This window comes from Pagrus major, chromosome 6, assembly GCF_040436345.1.
Source record: "Pagrus major chromosome 6, Pma_NU_1.0".
Lineage (NCBI taxonomy): Eukaryota > Metazoa > Chordata > Actinopteri > Spariformes > Sparidae > Pagrus > Pagrus major.
Window position 1 is genome coordinate 14,113,779 of NC_133220.1, and position 14,324 is coordinate 14,128,102.

General features: G+C 41.0%; 1 protein-coding gene across 3 annotated transcripts in view; it reads right to left on the reverse strand.

Annotated features, from left to right (window-relative positions):
- arhgap9 (Rho GTPase activating protein 9) overlaps positions 1–14,324 on the reverse strand; it is a 54,067-nt gene that overhangs the window by 25,254 nt on the left and 14,489 nt on the right. For 2 of the 3 annotated variants that reach the window (XM_073468634.1, XM_073468635.1), the window contains exons 3-7: positions 11,243–11,584; positions 9,102–9,300; positions 8,586–8,980; positions 1,020–1,232; positions 37–126 (exon numbers count right to left, since the gene is read on the reverse strand). In XM_073468634.1, coding sequence (XP_073324735.1) covers positions 37–126; positions 1,020–1,232; positions 8,586–8,980; positions 9,102–9,300; positions 11,243–11,467 — 1,122 coding nt within the window. In that variant the 5' untranslated portion in view covers positions 11,468–11,584. Of the gene's footprint in view, positions 1–36; positions 127–1,019; positions 1,272–8,585; positions 8,981–9,101; positions 9,301–11,242; positions 11,585–14,324 lie in introns of all 3 variants that reach the window. The other variant, XM_073468633.1, reaches the window with a different exon arrangement.

Consider the following 14,324-nt stretch of genomic DNA (forward strand, 5'->3'; position numbering starts at 1 on the left):
GACCCCATTTTTTTTTTTACAGTACAGCTGTCTTACCCTGTGCATCGTTCCATTGCCAGCTTCAGGAAGTGGTAGTGACAGATGGTTGGTTTCCCTGGGTTGTGTCTGAGGTTGTACTGGATTGCCCTTCCAGAGACACAGAAAAAATATATAGATTGTGAAACAGGAAGGAAAGAACCGTGACACAGTAACAACTATTAACTACGACCTCAAACATATCATGATGTTAAACGCTGACGTATTTAACAGGATCATAAAGGCAGTATTTACTGAATTTTTAAAATGCACTATGTTGTAAGTTTGTGTTTTATTGTCTGTCTATCAATACAAAATATAATAAAATATAAACTATTTTGATAATTAATTAATCGTTAAAGTCAAATTTCAAGCAAAAATGTCAAACATTTACAGGTTCCAGCTTCTTAAATGAGTTGCTTTGCTGTTCAATGTCATTTATAATAGTAAATGAAGAGTCTTGGGTTTTTCTCAGTCTTTTCATCTAACTCAAAAAAGCATATCTCCCAAAATGTCAAAGTTTTACTTTTAAAGCTGTCTGTTCATATCAGTGACCTTGCCCACTCACTGTGCAATATATTCTGCAACTACCCAAGTGTTAAGTTCAATGTGACCCTGTCCCAAAGTGAGAACATTTAGAGTAACTGCCACTCAAACTCATACATGAGTCTCCCCACGTTCACTAGACTTCCAGCTGTGGAAACCTGTCCTGTGATCACTGCGTGTGCACCCCTGTCTGCATCACCTCATGTAAGTAAAGAGAAAAGATGCGAGCCAGGCTTCTCTCCTTTAGGTCCTATGAAGTTGTTTGGCTGAAAAGGTCCCTTTTAGTGCTGATACAGTCAAAATATGTGCGCATATAAATGAGCAGAGTCTTTTACTCCACACCATGACCCTCTTCTATCCTCTCCTCTGAGACAAGAGGCTTTCATCCAGCTCTGAAACTACCCTCCTTTTCAGATTTAAAGCAATTTCAGCAAAAGAAAAAACAACCATGTTGTTACCTTGGTGGGGGTGCGTCCACGGGACCGACGAGGGGGTTTCCAGGACCTCTCCCTGGTAATGCTGTTGACATAGTAGCTTCTCCCTGTGGATGGGTCTAAATACTGCTCCCACAGGTCCAGGACTTGAAGAGGTTGCTGACCCGGGGCCGGGCTCGGTGGCTCCGGCTGTGACAGACGTTTCTCTGGCTGCATTTCATTGTAAAGAGGGGAGTCCTGCCAGGAAAGTTGGGACAGATAGGACTCGGTTGGGACCTTGTAGGTAGAGAGAGTAAAGTAGAGAAAAGAGAAAGAAGGAGAGGGAGAGAGGAAAAAAAGTAGGGCAAGGCGGAGGGTTAAGGTTAGGGTTAGGGTTAGGGCGTAGAGGAAAAGAAATGAGACTTAAGATAAAATTCTATGACTTAAAAGCACAATATGTAATTTCTGCTGCAAGGGATCTCTATTTCAAAACAAAAGACATTTGCCGAGGCTTGTGTGAGGAGGGCCTGGCAGAGCAGGGAACAGAGCTGCTCCTTCTGGAGGAATACACACCAGGAGTCACATCCAAGTCTGCCCCGATCCAAAGGTGTTTACCGATGGGAGGAGAGCTCAGCTTTTAACTTTTGGGATCAAAAAGTGGATTTATCTTCACTCCTGTTTATCAACCTGACTGCAGCAGCGATCTGAGGAAATGTACCACATGAACGCGATACAGAAAGGAGAGCGGGGAAAGAAGAGACAGAGCTGGAGTCTTACTGTAGGTGAGTGCTGTAGTTAAGTGATTGACCTGAATTCAAACACACAGACACACACCATTGGTGCATGCCACACTCGCTAGGTTGCGGTTAACGTAGTAAAGTGATCTGGTTGTGTGGGGTGAATTTTGCTCAACACAAATAATCCTGTGGTCAAACTATGTGTTTTGCTGATGGTGAACACACCGTGACACAACCACTATTGCAGATAAAATCTATCTCAGGCACACATGTTCACAGACAAGGTCTTGTTTTAGGTTTTATTCACGTTACTTTAAGTTGCGTACGGCGTCTTCCCCCCTCGCTCTCTGTCTTTCTAGCAACAGGTGACCAAATGAAACGCTCCATTAGCTTGAGTAAGCCTCTGGATTTCTCTGGTTTTGAGATATTTGGGATGATCTAAGTACACAACTCTACAAAATGTATAACAAAGGCAGTCGTTTTTAGACATTCTTAGGCAGAATTTTTACATATATCTCTAAAGGATAAGGTTGGCAATGTGCTATATTTTTCTTGAAATCTTATAAGAGAGGCCAAGACCAACGACTAATTTTTCTATTACAACAGTAAAAGTTAAATATGTGCATTCATTGGAGACTAATTCCAGCAATTTATACATATTTGGGGTGCTAGTGGTTGTTTACAGCAGCAGGATACTTTATGTTTTTGACTTAAATTAAACTTCAGTGCCGAATCTCCATTGTAACGAATGAACATGTCACTCAGTGCAACTTGAAGCTGTGCTTTTCATTAGTTTATGGACAAAAAATTAGCTTCATGGCGCATCCTGGCGCTACTGATTCATTGAAAAAAATTGTTGGATTTGTTTTTTTTTATTTGGACCATGATTGAATATCTCCAGCGTTGTCTTTTAATTACCTACGATGTGTGTTTGTTGTTCTGTTTGTGCATTAGGATGCAAATGTATGTGTGCTTATATTACCACGTGGCTCTGTGCAACATCACAGGGCTTTTCTTTACCCAAATCAAGGGTAGTACAGTAGGTGTTGTATGCTTATGGATACTGTAAAGTATACAGTCTAAATAAGCTTAGCTTATGTGAACAGGAATGTGTGTTCAGGATAAGGCCACAGAGCTAATACCACAAGTTCAGTGAGAGACGGCAGCACTTTGAACAAAAACAATCATTTCAGTGTACAAAGAATTCACAAAGAGAAATAACTAAATCCCACCGCCTCTTAACATAGAATAACCCGTCAGACTTTGGATTAAGACAGAGCTTATAGAAACGTGTGCACTCGCCCAGAGAGAGAGAGGACTGAATCAACAGCTACAAGAGAGAACATCGACAAATCCATTGAAATTAATTGAAAAGATATGCATGGAAGATCATCTTTCCACGAAATATGGCTGAGACGTCATTCACTAACTGATTGACTGGCTAGCTGGTTGATCCCTGTTGCATAACCCATCGCTGTTTCAGATACTGACTGTGGGAACATGGTGTGTATTAATGTATGTGTGTGCATGAGAGGCACATGTGAAAAGGGATGTGATTGTAGTTTACTCCAGGGGGCAGCGATGAGTCTGCAGCTCACCTGAAGCCTCCTGTCCCACTGTTTTCTTCTGTTAACCTCAGTGGTTAAATCTAAACCAAGTGTCTCTAAACAGGGTCAAATCAGGCTACAGCAGATCAGATATATGATATATAAAACACTTTCATGCCATTTTAAAACTAATAACTCATCTTGATTTGTAACTAAAAGACAGTATGCAGAGTTACAGATTTTAGGGTGTGTGTACGGTTTGAATTTTGTATTGATTTCCAAGGTAAGGAGGACTGAAACTGCTAATCAAGATTAAAAAAAAGTAATTTAAATGAAAAAATTAAGAAATAAAACTGAATTCACGATGGCTGCGCTCTTTACATGCACCACAGTGAGGGCTCTGTTACTGTGTATACTTGCACAAATAGGACGGAGGCATCATTAATGTTTGTAATTATGCCTTTCTTTCAACATCAAGTCAGAATATCTGCTGAGAGAAAAGTCTTTTAATAAACTTCACAATAAAGCTACAGTATATTACAACTATAGAGACCTCAGACCTCTGAATCACCACACGCATCTCAAATTCAATTTCAGTATAACATTTACTTTTGTCCCTACATAACACAACACTTACTTCCCGATGTATGATTGTTGCCACTCTACAACATAAAACACTAAGAGAGGAGCTTGTTTGTAAATGTAGTTCAAGATTAACAAATATGGTGATGAACACTTTATTAATGACATCATCACCTGTTTGAGGAAAAATTAATACAATCATTTTGTCCTTTGTGTATGTGAGTGTGTGTGTGTGTGTGTGTGCGTCAGCAGTCATTTTTATAATTTTTCCCAAGAAAAGATGACATCTTGTTCTTAACCGGTATTGACTTCTATTTCAGACACTTCCTCTTCCACCTCTTCTTCTTCTTCTTGTTCGATAGCCTCACTCTCATCAGGGCGATGATCACGTACTTATTCACACTTGGTTGCTTTTGTGACTCAAAACTTCACCAGACGTTCCATCAACATGACGGTGAGTAGTTAATGACTGAATTTACATTTTGGGTGGACTTATCCTTTAACTAATTTCAGATGAACTTTTTGCTCTGTTCCAAAAGAAATGTACAAGATAAGTTAGAAGTTAGTCAGAATAAGATATCTTAGTGAGATGAAAGTACTTTTTCTTACTTTAGTGGAGAAACTCTCCGCTAATCAATATTTCAAGACAGTGAGCAGTATTGACTTCTATCTCAGACGCTTCCTCCTCCACCTCTTCCTCTTCAGGTTTGATATTCTCATCCTCCTCAGAGCTGTGATCAAGTACTTATTCACCATTGGTTGCATTTGTGACTCTACCACAAAATACATGAGGAAGACAGAGAAGCTTCATTTATATACATAAAATACATACATACAAAACAGCCCAGTCCTGTATTGATCTAGATATTTAGTCTAATAACAGTAAACGTTTGGTCCCTGTGGTTGGGAAAAGTGGGATATGTGTGAGAGAATAAATTGTTGCATGTGTGTGACTGCAGTTGGACTTGAGAACTTTATACGTTTTTCTGTCACCACGTTTTGCTTGAAAGCTTTGGTTGCCGTCAAGGCAGAAGAAGAGATGCTGCAGGTGTGGTGTGCGTCTGTCTGTATGAGCTCAGGATTATACTGTACATCCATTTCACATCTAAAATCAGTAAAACACCTGCATTTTGTTCAGTGTGATGATTGCTTGTCATGTTTATGTTTATTTTTGTCTGTATGTCCAGTCATTGCCCTTGACCAAGATCACATGAGAGGAATTCAAAACAGATAAATAGACTAAGAGCGGTAAAAGGAATAAAAAATAGAAGTTCAAACCCAGTGAAGTTTACGCCAGGTTTCAATTACGTCCTGGGAGCATTTGAGTCACGTCACATAGATTTTTATCAGCAATGGCGGCTGTTTAAAGGTGTGTTCATCACCAGTGAAGCAAGTTTGATGCAGGATCATTTATGTTCATTCATCCGCCTCAGACAGCCAGATTCACTGTAAGTTAGCCCTAAACTCGACAGCATGAATGAATTCAGCACTCACCTGAGACTCTGCTTCTCTCTCTTCTTTCCCCCTCTCCTCTCTGTAATGTTGAGCGTGCAGTAAAGTACATTTCCCCTCCAGCTCGAGTCAGGAGGGGGAATTTAGGATAAATTTGCCCGTGAGTCAGGCTTCATCAGCTCAACATCAGCGCCAATGTCACTGCTGCTCTTGTGGCTAAATGGAAGCAAACCCCTGCGGCCGGGTTAGAAAACATTGTGGAAAAGAAGAGCGGAGGCTGCAGCATATTAGCGCCCGCACTGTTTTGGGATGTCTATTACTTGTGGGCATATTGTGTAGGTGTCCACAGACTTTTGGCCATTTAGTGTACTAACCAAATGAGCCAAATGAACAACCTTTTAGTAACTGTCAGTCTTATCTCTTCAAAAGGAATTTCGCCCTCATTTAATTCAAATTCGTCATCAGTGTGGCTGACAAAAGTGTATGACGAGAGAGTGTTTTCTGCATGAAACACAGGGAGTTATGACCTGAATGTGGCTGCAATAATCCTGCTTAGCGGTATTAAAGGCTCCAATGAAGAATGTCCTCAGAGAGAAAGAGAGAGAGAGGGGGGCAGATACAAAGGCAGACAGGGAGGAAGAGAGAACGAGACACAGAAAAAAAGAGCTCTGTCATTTCCACTGAGATCACGGCTAACCGAAGTCGGAAGTAACCGGTGCACGCGTGGCTCATTGGAAGCAGAGCTCCGTGTGGAGAGATGAGCTGTGGGAGCTTCCCTCAGCTGAGGGACAGATAACCTTCAGGATTTCTCTCAACCGCAACGCCTTGTGTAATCCCCTCTGATGTAATACAGGGAGGCTCTGACGTCATGACAATGCTAACTTGATTGCTGCTCTCGGAGGATTATTAAGGTCAAGAACAGACATAGATAAAACACAACCTCTGCTGTCATGGCAGGGATCTCCCAGAGTCTTTTAATCGGTTTTGTTACTTCCTTATAACATCTCTGATTGAAGGAAGTAAACAAAAATAATCTTAATAATTAAGATCCATAGTTCATCTGTAATCTATCATCTGTTAGAATTTGTTTCTCCAGTTTTACCCCGCACAGTCACAAGGCTAAAAACCACGATCTGTGTTGGAGCTATGACCTGTAAATCCATCAGATTAGAGGTTTTTGCCAATGAGAGGAAATCAAAATTACTCTAATTCCACACTTCCTTCAACGTCAGCAACATTTGGTGGATTTGTTTGACCTATTTTCATTCATTCACTATTCTTAACACGAATTAGGATGAGAGAAAGTATCAAGTAACAGCTGAATCTGCACTTGAGACTGTGGTTTGGTCTCTTTCTCATAGAATGGTCTGGTTATACCCGGTATCATTCTGCTATAGGGGGAAAAAAAATCTCTGGCTTGTTTGTATTTCTTCCTTTTCAGCATGCAGCGCTGGTGCCCCTGCAAAATTGTGACGTGGGCGAAAATTTACACATGAGGAGGCGAGTCCTGGCATTAAAATAGCTAAATCCCCGCACGAGAAAAGGTAACGGCGGCGAGCTTGTATAGATTTGTACCATTAGCGTAGCAACCGAGTTAGGGTCAAGTTAATTTGCCGTTTAGAGCGTGAAGGTTGCTAGCCCAGAGTTGTTGTGTCTGTTTCCCGCAGATAGTGGAAGGGAGGAGAATGGTGCCTGAAAGAGTCGGCCAATGGCAGGCTTAGACACAAAGTTTTCATCCGCTGAGTCAGACTATCCATTCCTTTAAACCGGTAAAACTTATTTAACAAAAGAAGGCTTGACTAAGGCTGTCAGTTTTGATTAAAAAAACCTTTTCAAGTGTTGGGATGATCTGTTTTGTTGCCTTGACCTTTTCCTGTACACGATCTACTCAGCCTCATGACGATAGAAAGTCGGGTGAAGTTTCGTAGTCCACGAAACATTTCAGGAGCTTCACAGCAAAACAGCGTTGCATCATTGTCCCTAACAACCGAAGTTGACAGGGACTGAAAGAAACTACAGAATCTCATAAGGCATAATCCAAGTCTCCGGAAGCCCAGAGATCCCAAATTGACTTACACTCTGACGCACAATGGAGCTTGTGCACCAGCTTAGTCGCTACAGTGACGATTTTGGCTTAAAGAGGGGTGTAAATAATGTCTTTTCAAATCAATTTTGGATCTCTGGGCGTCTGGACACTTGGATTACGCTGGATGAGCTGTCTGGAGCCTTTTCTGTTTTAAAAAAATATTAAAATGTCACCCAACTTTACATCAACATGTGGGTACGTAGATTATGATGACTGAATTTTCACTTTTTGGTGGATTTAGCCTTTAACTAATTTCACATGAACTTTCTGTGCAAAAATGTTTACTTAAGCTCAGTTAGTTCCTTACTTTACTGGAGCCCGCTACTGTTAATATTTCAAAACAGTGTTGACGTCTATATCAGACACTTCCTCTTCCACCTCTTCTCCTTCAGGTTTAATATTCTCGTCCTCATCAGAGCTGTGATCAAGTACTTATTCACAGATGGTTGTATTGAGATTTTATTGTAATAAAATACATGAGTAAGACGGAGAAGCTTTATTTATAGCCCAAAGATATAAGAAATGGACCAGTCCTGTATCGATCAAGATAAAGTGTACTAAAATTGTGTTCTTAGTCTAATAACTTACCATTTTTAAAGTTTTGTCTTCATGTTTCGGGAAAGTGAGATATGTGACAGAGATTGATGCAAGTGTGTGACTGTCGCTGGATGTGAGAATTTGATGTTTTTCTGTTCCCACGTTTTGATTGAAAGGTTTGTTTTCTGTAGGCGGAAGTGTTCTACACAGAGGAAGAGATGCTGCAGGTGTCATGTGTGACTCATGTGTCTGCTGTCAATCATTTTGTGTCGCCCACTTGTGAAAGGCATGAATTTCAAAGAGCCAAAGCTTTAATCCAACACAGCAAGTTTAATTGAAGGGAAACTGGTATTGGTATTGGTAAATTGTGCACCTGGGTGTTATTTTCATATGTTTGTCTAATATTATTTATTCACCACCTTTGTTGTAGAGAGTTGGGGACACTGATTCTGGTTTGAAAGAAGCGTGAGCCTCTTTCAGCTTTTCAAAAAACATAAATTTAACATCAATCATCTCAAAACAGGACACAGTTCACAAACACAGCACTCCAAGTGAAATTAAACTAGGCAGAAAGATGAGAATAACACCCAGGTGTAAAAATACAGAGCAGGAATTTCCTTTACCAGATGTTTTAACTAACATCTGTTTGAGGTTTTAAGCGTCTTCCTACCTGCAGATGGTTGTTTTTGCCAGGACCTCCCACCATGTCCCACTGGCTGCAAGACTTCTTGGGCATCCTGTGGTTGACCCGACTGCTGAATCCCCCACCCACCTCGTCGTACGGGTTCTCAACCATGTTTTCAGGCAGGTTGCTGGAGCTCTGGCTCCGAGTGATCATGGGGACCACCCTGGGGTTCCTTGGTAATGTTTGGGTCGTGGAGGAGGCGGGGGACCCAGGGACCATGAGGTGGCCTGACGAGGAGGTGGAAGAGTCGGGGGTGAAGGTGAATCCAGAGAGGGGCAGGGTGGGGAAGCGGCCTCCACCTGTGTTGGTGTGGTTGTCCAGCCCCTGGAAGGCACTGTGGGAGTTGAGGTTTTCCATGGAGCGGTAGATGGGTTTGTTTACTGAGGGAGGAAGATAAAATGAAAGCTGATTTGAGTTTCAATTATTAATTTTAAGAGAGAATTAGAATAAAAACACACATTTTCCATGATATTTTCTCTCTGTCTTCCTCTCACGCTTTACCTTGACGCTGTTCATGATAGCTTGTGGCTGATGGGCTAGGAGAGAGTGACACCCTTGGCAGTGTCCTGAGGTTGGTGTTCAGCGAGGCAGACATGACCAGGCGCTGCGGCGAGGCCACTGGTGCAATGGGCACCTCTGTCACATACGTGGCGGGGACATACAGTGGCTTTGTTTTGCTGGCCGCCCCGATCCTTCGTACCTGTCAAAGAACAAACAGATTTCCGAGTGCTTTTTGCTATTTTTTCTCCCACATAGATCCACTTAGTTCAACCGAGCGTCAACCAGCACAGCTGAGACCTGAACACTGTGTGGGAATTTATTACGCTGCAGTTCCTGTGTCATCAAACAGATGCACTGACAAACCCACGACTTCTCCTCCGAAATACATAGTTAATATTTTTTACCACAAGACTTGCTCATGCCACTTTTTCTAATGTGTTTCTCAAGACTGAATTGAATTGAATGCATTTATTTCATGAAGCACCTTCACTTGTCCGGTATTTAAATTCCTGGATAACCAAAAACAGACATTACGATCTGATTATCTGATCTTTGAATATTTTCTCAATTTGAATTATGGTACGAAATAAAATGTGCGACAGCGGATTTTAATCAAACAAATCCCATAAAAAGAGCTGAAACCACACGTGCCAACCCTCTCGATTTTCCCGTGAGACTCCCATTTTTCATTGCCTTCACCCACTTTACTGCTGGGGTCACAAATCTCCTGTATTTCTCCCGATTAAGGACAATTTTTCACACTTGTTCCCCTTTCAGTTTTCATAACCTTTTCTGGTTCTGTACAGCGTTTAGTCTGCTGTACTGTTGCGCCTCGTCCTCCTCAGTAAGTGAGAGACGGACAGAGAAATGGAGAGGAGAGGAAATATTAAAAGACATTTCAGACACCCTGGAGAGAAGAATTCCTGTTTCTTACGTAATGTTTTAAAAGAAAGGGGCTGGAATCTGCCACGTCAGTTTTTCTGTCATTCTCGAGAGTTGCACCGCATCAATCCCCATCAAGAGGCTGACAATCATATGGTGGTGGAGAGGAAAGACTCTAAACGGCAGGGGTAAAACATGAATGAATTAATGAAAAGTGATAAATATTACTTTATGCCACAGATTTACACAAGTTTACACTTGAGGGCAAATTATTCTCTATTTATTCTAGTTTTCTGAGAATTACAAGTAAAATAACGTTTAACATAGTTATTTGACATAAAAATGGTGTTGCATAATGCCACCAGAATGCAGGAAACAGTACCCTGTTTTTTAAGTCTCAAGGTTGGCACGTATGGCTGAAGCCAACAATAAATTGATTTGAACTATTTCCTGTGTAGATACAGCCTGATAAAGCTTCTTCCTCTCTATTTTCGTCCAAAATCTGTTAAAAAATAGAAGAGTGCACTCAGTAGAGTGGAGATCTTGATCACGCTACAGTCAAGATGACAAAAATAAGAAAAACAGTGATTTATTTATCTCGTATCGTGCTTAGCTTTAGTGGATCGTAACCTTTCAGGTATGGAATTAGTTCAAGATGAGACCAAGCTTTTCTGTGCATGCCAGTTTTTGAGCCAAGACAAAAGGCCAATATTTGAGTGGGTAAGTCTTGTTTGCATTGCAGGAAATGTCTTTTGCTACGCAATTCAAAACTGAAGCAGCTGCTGATCAGTTGCAGCCCTGACCAGGATAATAAATAAAAATCAGTGAGCCAGATTGTTGCACTACTTAACATGTTTCTTTATGAACACATACACTGTAGTTTACCTTATGGCTTTCCAACATGCACCATCCTACTGCCCTAAATACTCGCTAAAGCACTAAATCCGCAACTTGAAATAGTCCCAAGAAAATGCATTATTTATTCCTGTTTGCTAAAAACTACAGTGCCCAGCTATTTTAAGGATTTACTTTTTGTTCAGATGAAAGTACATACTCGTGACTGGTTTTGTGGTCTTCATTAAGAACACATGGGCTTGAGTCAGAGAGCCACAAACAGGGTAGGAGAAGTCAAAAAGTATGAAAGATGAATTATTGCATTATAATTTTGGTCTTGTTTGTCAATAGAAAGCTGCAGATGATGCAGATGTTGACGTTTCTTTAAAATCTTCCACAGACACAAGACAAACTTCTTTTCTCACCTGCCACCAGTCATTGTTGGTCTTCTTCAGGAGAATAAACCGCTCGCCCTCCCTAATGCAGACCTGCCGTCCATCAGCCCCGCGGTAGCTGTAGTCATACTGGGCCTCGAGGACCACCGTACCGCTGGGGACCCCACACACTGTCATCCCCCTGGAGGCCACCACAGGTGTCGCAGCAGGCTGTTGGTTGTGCCCCACAGAGCGACGCCAAGTCCCAGACAACATGGCTCTTGACACGGTCCTTCAGCAAGCTTTACTGGAAGAGTGCGGATGGTTGTTACTGGTGATAGTGGTTGGGTTAGCACAGGGCAGGTGAGACTGGAGCCAGGCCAGTGCCATGATCTGAAACACACAGGTACAGAGAGAGAGGGAGATTACTGAAGCTGTCAGAGAACAATGACAAAATGTCCCCCAGCTGTGTGCAGGTTCAAAGGGTTCAGAGAGAAGATGAATCCATTTAGTGCTAAAAATAGAAGTCTGGGTTAATCTGGATAAAATCACCAACATGTATGAAACATTAGAAAACTATCCAGTTTAGTTTTTCTCTGCATCATTTACCTTCATGAAATGTCTGTTTTGAGCAAAATGCAAACATTTGGTGATTCCAACTTTTTAAACTATCTGCTTCCTCTACTTCACATCATTTCAAACTGAATATCATTTTAGACTGTTGTTTTAGACGCTGTTAGCGGAAAACTATACAGCTGTAACCACAGTGTTAAAATATAATGAATGACATAATCACTTTTTTGTTTCCTTGTCCCTTTTTAGTACAAGGTGATAGCTCAGTTTGTACAAGGTATGAGTCTTTCCAGACTGTATATATACAATATATATATTATATGTCTCAATGAGACTATTCTATACAGAGTTTCCTAATGTGACAGAAATAGAGCTGCAACAAATATTTTTTTATTATTGATTAACTTCTCTCTTTTATTTTTGTTAAGTCCATGAATTAAAATATGTGAGTATTAATCTGTGTGGGTGATATGGCTTCAAAATAATATTGCAAAATACTTTTAGGCTTTATCATGATACACAATATATATAAATATTTTGAAAATCTCCTTATCTCCTTATAAAGCATAAGTCTCCTTATCCAAAGTCTCAGATGATATACAGTCTCATCAACAAACGATATCATACCTGTCCAATTATTGGGCCGACATTCAGCATTTTCCATTTATCGCTATCAATGATTTTTCTGTCAGAATGCAAATAAAATAAACTAATTTAAAAATGTGCTACTTTGGCTCTGATGCAACATCCTCTTACACAATGTCCTGCCCACAACAATATCTCATTGGTAAGACGTCACAATTAATAGCCTATAAACACTGAATAATCTGAACCAGTAACTAAATTTATTAAATGAATGTAGGGGAGAGGAAGTATAAAGTAGCAGAAAATGGAAATACCTCAAAATTGTACTTTATTTCATCACTGGTTGTTCAAATTTTGACACAAAGTGTGTCATTTTTACTGCAAATGAATATAGACCTCAAATATCACTTTTCAGTCTCCTTGAATTTCTAATAATAGATATCGGTATCAGCCCTGAAAAAGCCATGTCTGTCAACCCCTATTGTAAATGACTCAATTTTTTTTTAAATCCACTCGACTGACACGGATGAGGATAAAATGTCCCTGCAGATATTTGTACACCACCACAGTACACCACTTTTTCTATTGTCCTTTCATGCTGGCAGAACTCAGAGACACGTGTGAGTGAATAACTCATGCGTTTGGAGGATGCGAGGAGCGCAGTATACCCAAAATAGCATCTGTCTCCGTCTCTCCACCTGAGCCAGCATCCCCAAGCTAAACCCCTGCTCTACCCAGCCAAGACCCGCTTACATAAGCGCACATCTAACTTTCTGCCAGACACATAGCAATACAGCCTCACACATTACATGCACACACCCACCCACACATGCACATGCACACACACATAGAAAAGGGAACATCCCTAGGCACCTAGCAACAGGGCTTCAGTCACAGTCAGGCCCAACCCATCTCAGTCTGGGTGAGAACAGGAGAGGCAGCAAACAGGAGAGAAAATTAACAGAGACGTGTTTGTTACTGGCAAGACAAATCAAAAAATAACAAAAGGTATACACCAAAAAAGAGTGCAAAAAGAGCAGAGAGTCAGGACTAATTTGAAAAAAAGGAGAAAAAGCGATACATGAAGGAATGGATGACGCTGGATAGAGCTGTGAGCCATGTGAAGGCGATGAAAGTGAGGATGGGGGTTAGCTGGCTGAACCTTGATAATCCTACTGTTATTAAAGCACAGGAATGAATCGTTGACCCCCACTGCTACAGAGAATTACAGTAAAATCCCTCCGGACCAGCATATGGGCAGAGGGACTGCCTCCCTGCCTGTATGGCCAGCTAGGTAGCTAACGCTGGCAGGAAGCTCACAGAGGAGCATTTTCAAGGCATGAATGAATCAGAATAAATGCCATTACACATTAGGTAACTAGACTGACAACAGCTGAGATCTCTTCACTCATATTACACGAGTGGACCCAACTGGCTTAGGTTGTGAGGTAACGGCATCTAGGGCGACAACAAATTATTTTCTTTTTAATTTGTTGATTATTTTCAAGAATAAAATGTCAATCAGCGTTTCCCAAAGCCCAAGAGGTCGTGCTCAAATGGCGTATTTTGTCCACAACCCAAACATGTTTAGTTTACTGTCATAGAGGAGTAAAGAAACCAGAAAATATTCACATTTAAAATTCGAAACCATATAAGTTTGAAATTTTAAATATAACTCAAACCTATTCATCAATTATCCAAACAGTTGGCGGAGGTAAGGAGGTAGAGCTGGTTGCCCAGTAATCGCAAGGTCACTGTTTCAATTCCTCGGCTCTCCCGGCTGCACATTGAAGTATCCTTGAGCAAGATACTGAACCCTTGATTGCTGGATTGGCACCTTGCATGGCAGCCTCTGCCATCAGTGTGTTAATGGGTGAATGTGACAAGAGTTGCTACAGAAGTCATAGCCATAACCTGTACTTCTACTCTATTATAAGTAGGACAAATATCCCGAAAAGTAAAAAACAAAAAGGGA